The sequence below is a fragment of the Aythya marila genome, assembly GCF_965140915.1.
Source record: "Aythya marila genome assembly, contig: HAP1_HAP1_SCAFFOLD_169, whole genome shotgun sequence".
In the NCBI taxonomy this organism is placed as follows: Eukaryota; Metazoa; Chordata; class Aves; order Anseriformes; family Anatidae; genus Aythya; species Aythya marila.
In genome coordinates, this window is record NW_028137768.1 from 605,467 (window position 1) to 614,992 (window position 9,526).

At 61.5% G+C, this 9,526-nt stretch overlaps 1 protein-coding gene across 1 annotated transcript; it reads left to right on the forward strand.

The window, feature by feature from the left end:
- Positions 1-1,044: 1,044 nt before the first annotated feature.
- LOC309890564 (antigen WC1.1-like) lies at positions 1,045-8,815 on the forward strand (the record flags this gene model as incomplete). The annotated part of the gene is made up of 10 exons (XM_082784988.1): positions 1,045-1,405; positions 3,191-3,505; positions 3,614-3,940; positions 4,021-4,335; positions 4,460-4,817; positions 5,343-5,698; positions 6,366-6,506; positions 7,171-7,266; positions 7,933-8,126; positions 8,750-8,815. The coding sequence occupies 10 exons, from the start codon at positions 1,045-1,047 to the stop codon at positions 8,813-8,815; spliced, it is 2,529 nt and encodes an 842-aa protein (XP_082641114.1).
- Between the last annotated feature and the right edge of the window lie 711 nt (positions 8,816-9,526).

A 9,526-nucleotide genomic window follows, 5' to 3' on the forward strand; every position in this document is an offset into this window, starting at 1 on the left:
CTGTCAGGACAGGAGCCTCAGGATGGGGACAGAGGGACTCCTGCTCCCTTGGGTGCTGTGGCTGTTCCTCTTGGTGCATCCATGCAGAGGTAAGTGGCAGCTATTTTCTTCAACAGATTGGGGCCAGTGGGCAGCAGTGGGGTCATTGGGATCTCTCTGGGAGTGGGGTTGCTTTGCAGGCACCACTGAAATGAGAGGCAGAAGGTGCTCGGTCCCTCATCCCTGTGTTTTAATCTGTGCCTGTCTGGGTGGGAGAGGGTAATCCATTTCCACAGCTCCCATGTATTTGGCAGACCATGCCTGGCTTCATTTCTAGAAACCTTGACCTTGGGTACCCTTTTGGGACCCCTTTTTTCCCGGCACTGTCACCCTGGGTCTGGAGGACTCCCAGACAGTGAGAGTGGCCCTCAGTGATCTCCAGGGCACAGCCAATGTCTGGGATGTCCCGGAGGGGTTGTGTGCTGTTCCCTGCCCCTGGGATCTGGGGAAATACGGACTCCAGGAGTGCAGGTTGTGTCCCAGTAACAGAAGCGGACTGGAGCATCTGCACCCAGAAGTGGTAGAGAGGTGTCCTTCCTGGGGCCCTGGCTAAGCACAGGGACTGGTCTGACAGCAGGGACGGAGAAGGGACGCAGTTTGTTGGTATCCTTGTGATCAACTCAGTGCGCTGTGGGCACCCTCGAGGTCCTGGGTAGGATAGTGTTTTTGGGAGGTGCCTGTGACAGGCAATGAGCAATGGAAGCTGCTCAGGGGCATGGGGCTGTTTGTGGGACACTGGACTGGGGAGGAGTGGGAGCCCTGAGGAGGGCTGGGGGCTGTGTGGGGGTGGGTGGGGGCAGGGGGCCACTGGGGTGGGAGGAGGTGTTGAGGGCTGTGGGGCAGCGAATGGCCCAGGGGTCTAGAGCTGGGTACCCCCAGCCAGCATAGCCCATGGGGAGTGGAGAGACACCCTCACACACTGCCCCAGGGACCGCACGTGGGGCAGGGCTCCCACCCTGGGACCTATGACTCTTCTTGGGCAGGGGGCTCTCACAGACCCCCAGAATGGGGATTGAAGCTCTCCTGACCCTTCCTATGTTGGTGTTTGAAGGGGCTGCGGAGGTGAGGCTGGCGGATGGTGGCAGTCGCTGTGCTGGGAGAGTGGAGGTGAAACACCAGCATCAGTGGGGGACCGTGTGTGATGACTCCTGGGACATCTTTGATGCTGCAGTGGTTTGTAGGCAGCTGGGCTGTGGGGTTGCTCTTGAAGCTTTTGAGGAGGCACACTTTGGGCCAGGATCTGGTTCCATTTGGATGGATGATGTTGAATGTAATGGCACTGAGTCTGCCCTGTCTGACTGCACCCACAGTGGGTGGGGTCAAGCAAACTGCTATCACGATGAGGACGCTGGAGTGATATGTTCAGGTAAGGATTGAACTTGTTCCCTATCTCTGGGACCAGGACAGTGAAAGGGACCTGGCTGTGACCTCAGGAAGCAACAAGTGGACACCAGAACATGGCTCTGTGTGTCACGTTGCACTCTGAGCTGGGTCTGTCCCTGCTGGTGTCTCTTGTCCCTGGGGAAAGCCCAGTGGGAGCACACCCAGCCTGGCCCTGAAGCTGGAGCAGCCAAGCCTGGGGAGGTGTCTGGGACTGGAAAAGGAAAGCCTTCACCCTTCCCTAGTGTGCTGCCTGGTTCCCATCTTTCTCCTGCCATTCACCCAGGCCCTGTCTGGCAGGCTGGTCCCTATGCCAGGGGAATCTAGAGCAGCTCCCCCAGCCACCAGCAGCCTCAGGGAAGGGTGTGCAATGGCCCAGGACTTTTGGGTTGTACCCCCAGCAGACACGAGAACCTCAGCCAAAGCAGAGGGGCTGCTCAGAAGGCAGGAGCACTGGGCTTGTGCAGAGGAGCAGGGTGGCAAGTGGCACCTGGTTTCTGTCCCGGGGTCACCCCATGAGAGCCAGCCCCCAGGGACATGGCCCCTCCAGGCAGTGTTGACCCACTGCCCAGCCTCTCCTGCCTGCCCTGTGCCGCAGGGGCTGTGCCAGCACCTCCTGGCTCTCCTCGGTGCCTGCCCTCATACCGGGAGCTTGTGTCAGCCCAGGGCTGCTCTCTGCCTACTCTTTTACTCCATGTGTGGCTGGTGGCTGGGGTTGTGAATGCTTAGCAACACACACTGTCCCTGCCTGAGGACCCCCCTTTACCTGCTCCCCAGATGTGCCCCATGTAACAGCAGCTCCCCAAGAGTCCCAGCACCCCTGGGAACAGGGGGCTTTTCTGGCAGCTCCAAGGGTTCCTCAGCCTGGCCTGAGCCCAGCAGGGCAGAGCCAGCTGCAGCAGCCCCCAGTGCCTGGGCCCATTTCCCTGGGCCCACATGCTGCGGGTGTTGCAGTGCTGGGGCCGGTGCTGGGCAGCCCAGGGGTTCCAACCAGCTGCAGTTTTTCTGACCAGTGCCTGCAGCTGGGGGCTGGGAGAGAGGGCAGCCCATGGGTACTGGGCTGGATTCTGAGGAGTAGCAGGGGGGCCCTGACCTCTTTGTGTCATCAGTACCCATGGATAGCTTCTGGGCTGGCCGTGGAGCTCTGAATCTGGCCACTTTAGGGATGAGGTGGGAGGTGGGCATGGAAGTGCTAGAGGGCTCTGGGAACTCACAGGTCTCCTTGGTTGCTCCAGGATTTGTCCGGCTGGTCGGAGGGGACAGCCCCTGCTCAGGAAGTCTGGAGGTCCACGACAGGGACCAGTGGAAAGCTGTCTGTCACTCCCACTTTGGTGCCAAAGCTGCCGAGGTGGTGTGCAGGGAGCTGCAGTGTGGCACAGCCCTGTCTGTCCATGGGGCAGCTCAGCTGGGAGAAGGGGCCGGTCCTGTCTGGGACAGAGAGCTGCAGTGTGTGGGGAATGAATCCGTCCTCTCCTTCTGCCCCACGGGAGCCCCCAAGGACAAGGCCTGCACCCACAGCAATGGCACTCATGTCACCTGCACACGTAAGGACTTGGGGTGGGATGATGGCCACTGGGGCTGTGGTGGGGGAAGGAGAGCAGGGTGGGCACTGGGCTGTGCTGGGTGGGGGACAGGTGGGGTGAGGTGGTGGTCTGCGGCCCTAAAATATTGCTGCAGGAGGAGAAAGGCACGCTGTCCCTTTGGCCTCTCCTGCAGCTCCTGTGGGAGCAAGAGCACAAATGTGGCCTCTCTCACCCTCCTTTGTCCCCAGAGTACACAGGGTTCAGGCTGGTGAACGGCAGCACAGCGTGTGAGGGCAGGGTGGAGGTGGAGGTGCTGGGGAGCTGGGGGACCCTCTGTGCCTCCCACTGGGACCTCTCGGACGCCCACGTTCTGTGTCGGCACCTCGGCTGTGGCTTTGCTGAGTTCATTCCTGGAGGAGGGCATTTTGGGAGAGGAACTGGCCCCGTCTGGAGAGACTCATTCCACTGTGACGGGACTGAAGCCCACCTGGGGCAGTGCCCGGTGACTGCCCTGGGGGCCTCGCCGTGCTCCCAGGAGAACGCTGCTGCTGTCATTTGCTCAGGTGAGTGCTGGGCAGTGCTGCAAAGTCCATTTGCCCCTGGTGTGTGACACGGCCACACAAAGTTTTGGACCCCATTGCAGCACCAGGCTGAATTTCTGCTCTCATCAGGCCCGGCTCGCAACATGTCTGTACGGTTGGTGGGTGGAGAGAGCTGGTGCGACGGCCGCGTGGAGGTCTTCCAGCACGGGACGTGGGGCAGAGTCCTGGATGAGCAGTGGGACATGCAGGAGGCCAGCGTGGTGTGCCGGCAGCTGCAGTGCGGAGAGGCAGAGGCAGCCTACACCCCAGTGAGGGCCGAGCGAGGACCAGGACCTGTGGGGCTGCATGGGGTGCGGTGTGCAGGGCACGAGGCTAACCTGAGCCTCTGCAACACCTCCCTGCCTCAGAGCCACCCTGCAACAGGAATCATGGAGGACGTGGGGGTCGTGTGCCGGGGTGAGTGGTGCTGCACGTCCCCCAGGTGTGGGGCTGGGAGGGCAGCCAGCCCCTGACGGCCGGGGTTCTCCCTGCTGCAGGGAGCCGGCGGGTCCGGCTGGTGGACGGGGCCGGGCGCTGTGCCGGGAGAGTGGAGATCTACTACCAGGGGCGCTGGGGCACCGTCTGCGACGATGCCTGGGACCTGGCCGACGCCGCCATCGTTTGCCGCCAGCTGGGCTGCGGAGGGGCCCTGGAGGCAGCCGGCTCTGCTCGGTTTGGGGAGGGCTCCGGGCAGATCTGGCTGGATGGCGTCAACTGCTCCGGGGCCGAAGCTGCTCTCTGGGACTGCCCTGCCGAGGCCTGGGGGCAGCACGACTGCAGGCACAAGGAGGACGCGGGAGTCATCTGTTCAGGTCTGTGCTGGGAGTGGGGAGGGGAGCTGGGGCCAGTTAGGCTGGGTGAGGGCAGAACCAGGTAGGGCCAAGGCCATCAGTGGCTGACATCCAAGGATGTCCCTGGGGCCTCTCCTCCTTCCAGAGTTCATGGCCCTGAGGCTGGAGAACAGCGACGGCTGCTCCGGGCGCCTGCAGGTTTTCTACAACGGGACGTGGGGCAGCGTTTGCTCCAACTCCATCACCACCGAGACGGTGTCACTGGTGTGCAAGGAGCTGGGCTGTGGGAATGAAGGGGAACTGGAAACAGATTATAGCTATGCTGAGCTGTCTGGCACCGCGTGGCTGGATCGCGTGGAGTGTGGGAAGAGAAACAGCTCCTTCTGGCAGTGTCCCTCTGCTTCTTGGCATCCGCAGTCGTGTACTGACCGCCGAGAAGAGGCCAACATCACCTGCAATGGTAAATCTGAGCCATCAAGGCACCAGGTCCTGTTCCCCACTGGGTATGGTGAAATGCAGAGAAGGAACCCAGAGGGGCTTTGACTTCCTGCATTAGACCCTGTTGCTGCTGGTGGCACAAAGGTGACTTCAGCTCTCAGAGCCACCCATGTCCACCAGCAGCAAACAGCCGGGCTGCCAGCAGCTCCCTGGGGGATGCAGAGGCAACTGCAGGCAAGGTCTGAGAGGAGACCATGCAGGGCTTTCAGGAGTCCCCCCTCCTGGGACAGCCTCCTGCTGCTCTGTGAACCAGGGACCCTGTGGGGCCGAGCACTTGGTTCCCCCCGGCAGTGCCGTGTGTGTCCCCTGAGTGAACAGGGTTCTGCTGCTGCCCTGACCCAGGCAGCATGGGGACGTGTGAGCAGAGGTCAGCTCTGCTCTCTTCTGCATGACCCCCAGAGCAGCCCTTTTCAGCCCAACTTCTCTTTCCTTTGGGACATGGACAGAAAGGCCGCAGGTGGCTGCATGCCCCAACTCCACCAGCTGCACAGGTAGGGAGCTGCCCCTGCACGTGCCCCCTTACCTGGCAGGGCTCCCCCAGTTGTCCTGGTGCCATGGGACATCGCTGCCTCCCCAGACAGGGAGAAGATCCGTACCGTGGGAGGCAAGGACGGCTGCTCGGGCAGAGTGGAGATCTGGCACCGCGGCACCTGGGGGACGCTGTGTGACAATGCCTGGGACATGCGGGATGCCGAGGTGGCGTGCAGGCAGCTGGGCTGTGGCCCCGCGGTCTATGCCCTGGGCCAGGCTGCTGCTGGAGAGGGGACGGGCCCCATGTGGCTGATGGAGTGCAGGGGGACGGAGCTGTCTCTGCAGGACTGCTGGGCCCAGCCAGGGGACAGCGGTGCCTGCCAGCATAAGGCAGATGCGGCTGTGCATTGCTCAGGTGAGCAGTGGGGCTGGGAGACATGGCTGGGGGCTTGGCAAGGAGCTGGCTTGGGTGTCTGCCCTGCTGGATCCTGGCATGGCCCCGCTGCTGGCCTGAGCAAGGGTGTTCCTGCAGGGTGGGGGGCTGGTGTTGGGTGGGGAGCAGCCGCTGTGGGGCTGGATGTGCCAGCACATCCCCTGGGCTGCCTGCACTGTCCTGTGAGCAGCCCAGAGCAGTGGTGCTGGGCCCTGTCCTTGCCACCCTGCCCAGCCCCACAGGAGGGACAATTCAGGGGGCACATGCTGGGGTCATTTGCCAGGGAGGCTGCCTGGTGCCACAGCCCCAGCCTCTCAGCCCAGCTCCTCTGCTCCCCTGCAGCTGCACCCAGGACAGCAACACCCCCCTTGCAAGCAGGTAAGCTGTCCTTCCCCAGGGCTGGGGCTGTCCATGTCCACGCTGTGACCCACAGCCAGGGGAAGGGGCTCCTTGCTGGGCTGTGAGACTCCCAGAAAGCCGAAGCAGCTGGGAGAAGTCTGTGATGGACCCAGCAGGGTGGGAGCTGCCCCATCACCCAGCCCTATCCGCCCCCCCAACCCCTGCTGCCTTGTGTGGTCAGGAGTGGCATGTCCTGCCCCCAACCTCTCCCATGCCTGATGCTGCCCCTGCCATGTGCCTGCCCATGCAGATCCCCCACGGGGCCGTCCGACCACCAGCAGCGAGAGACTCTCGGTGCCTGTGGTCATCTGCATCATCCTGGGGGCCCTCCTCTGCCTGCTCCTGGCCCTCCTGGCTGGGCAGGTGCGAAGTGCCAGGGCTCGGCGCAGAGGTGGGTCCTTCCCCAGTGGTCCTGGGGGTAGATGCCTCCTGGCAGGGCCAGGGGTGCTGGGGGTGTTGGTGTTCTGGGGCACAGAAACAGAGCTGTGTGCTGCCTCCTGCCCCATGTGCTGCCCCACTGACTGACAGACCATGGGGCACCAACATCAAGGGGTGGAGAGAGTCCAGAGCCTGAGGCATCAGTTCTGGGGTGAGAAGAGAAATGTGAGAGCTGGGCTGGGTGAGACGGGGAGGATGCACTGCTGGCAGTGATGTGGTCCACACCAGCAGGAGGAGCATGGGGTAGCAGGATCCATCACTGTGGTGTCAGCCACCTCCCAACAGGACACGGGCTGTGCTATTAATGTGTGTGGCAGAGATGGAGCAGGTCAATGGGAAGGAGAAATGTGGGAATTGGTGCAGGGTCTGCACTGGGACATGACCCAGGGACCAAAGGGGCACAAGGGCTGTCTCCAGAGGGATGGTGTGAGGCTGCCCCAGACCACCTCCATGGGGATGCTGCCCTCCCTGGGGATGTGGTTGCAGTGCCAACACAACACAGTGGGGCTGTGCTGTGGGGACAGCCCTGTGCTGGCCTAGGGAATGGGGCTGGGGGAACCCAGTGGGGTCCTGTCCCTCTCTGCCCATTCCCAGACCTGTCCTTCCTCTGTCCCCAGGCTCCGGGAGAGCTGGGGAGCCCTTCCCTGAGGCCGTGTACGAGGAGATTGCTTACAGCCTGGTGTGGGAGAAGCAACCGAGGTTCAGTCTCTCAGGTGGGTGTATGTTCATGAAGGGGATCTTTCTCCCTGCCCCAGACCAGGGCTGTGTCCTGCAGCTCCTGCCAATGGTCCCTGAAATGGTTGGACCATGGGATCTGTGGGAGAGCATCCAGTTGTTGGCCCCCACAGAGGAGCTTCCTCCACACCACCTCTGCCCATCCCAGAGGGGACAGGCCCTCTCTGCTTGTCCCTGCACCTTATTGAGAGCCAAGGGCTAAGCAAAGGGCTGTCCCAGGCCAGCTCTGGGAACCTCTCTGGGAAGTAAGTGCCTTGTCCCAAGGGAACTGGTCTCCTCCCCATGCACCCCCAGCTCTGTGGGTGCCCATCCCCAGCAGTGCTGACCACCAGTCAGGGCAGCAGGGCTCATCTCACAGCACCCACTGCAGCTCTCTGCAGGCTCCTTTTCAGAGGGGTCCCTGACTCAGCTGCAGCCCTACCCCAGGCACATGAGGAGGAGGATGGTCTGGGGCCACACCCAGGGATAAAAGGTGGGGGGCGAGGAAGGGCTCCATTTCTCCTCCCTGCAGACAGACCAGACAGACAGCAGTGCCACCGAGTGTTATCATCAGAGCTGGAAGCATGAAGGCTCTGCTGTGACCCTGACACCAGCAGCATGTCAGCCCTGTGTCCCCACACACCCTCCCATCCTCTGCTCTGCAGGACATCTCTTCTCATTGCCACCACCTTCCCTCTCCTTTCAGATGTCCCTGTCCTGCCCGGAGGTTACCCAGCAGATGGCTATGATGATGCTGGGGAGGTTTCTGACCCTGGGGAGGATCCTGTCCCTGGGCAGGGGGAATGGGAAGTGCCCAGGACACCAGAGGAAGGAGATGGGCGCAGGGATGCAGTCACAGGTGAGATGGCAATGCAGCACTGCCACATCCTAGATGCCAACCCCAGGCCTAGGAGAATCCATGCCATATTGAAAGCCTGACCACCTCCACATGGAGAACCTGTCCTGGGATATTTTGTGGGGGCTGGGAGAATGGGCCGAGTGTCTCAGGCTGGTGAGGACGAGGAAGGTGATAAACAGCCCCGAGGGACACCCCACAGGCCCCACCACAGCAGCCTGCCTTGATGCTTACAGGGGGAAGCCTGCGCTCCCGGAGAAGTGCTGGGGTCCCTGGAGCTGAGGGACACACCTCGTCACCTTTCCTGGGGACCACGGGCTATGACGATGTTGAAGAGGTGTCTCTGGCGTGTCCCCACAAGGACACGCAGGATGTGACACCACAGCCGCGTGCACAAGAGTTCCAGAGCCCCAGGCCAGCAGAGCCCAGCCCTGCTGAGCAGCTGGGTGCAGCCGGGAGGGAGGAGAGCGCAGTGCCACTGGGAGAGCCGTGAGCATCAGGGAATGGTGTCCCTTTTCCAGCAGTCAGCAGACGCACATGGGTATTTCCCCTCTTGGTATTTCCCTGTTTTTATGCTGTGTGTTGGTATTTCCTCATATTAAAACCCTCTGGGGGCTTTGCCCCAGATCCAGTCTTCCCTGACCATGTTTCTGGGCATCTCCCTGAGGCTGATGGAGTGGAGAGGAGTTTAAAGACGCAGCGGCTAGGAAGGAGCACATCTTAGAGCCAGCAGGGTCGGGGTCTGGCTTTGGGGCTGACAGAGCCCCTCGTCCCTGGACACTATTCCTACTGACAGACATTTCCGTCCTGCCAGCCACAGGCAGTTTCCAGACAAAGTGGACCTCTGTGAAGCCCCATGAGACACTCACTGGCAGTGCCCACCTTCTGCTGCCTTGGGCCCCCATGGAGGCCAAGAAAGCCTGCCCAGCACACACAGGCAGGGAAAGATCATTTGAAAGAGCTGAACAGGGAGATGTCTTGGACCCTTGGGCAGGACTTGGCACCACAAGACTTGGGTCCCCACAGCCTTCCAGGTCTTCCCCAGCAGGCTCCTCTGCTGCAGGCTGAGAGGTGCTTTTGGTAGTGGCATGGTGGGCTGGAACACCTATTGGAGCATCTATTTAATCCCTTTGGGTCAGCTGTCCTGGCTGTGTATAGTCTTCTCTGGGTGAAGAACTGGCTGGAGTTAACCCAGCGGGTTGTGGTTAATGGAGTTCAGTCCAGCTGGCATTCTGTTACAAGTGGCATCCCCCAGTGGTTGGTACTGGAGCCTAGCTTGTATAATACCTTTACTGATGACCTAGATGAGGGGATTGAATGTACCCTCAGTAAGTTTGCACACAACACCAAGTTGGGAGGTAGTGTCGATCTGCCTGAGGGTAAGGTGGTCCTTCAGAGGAATT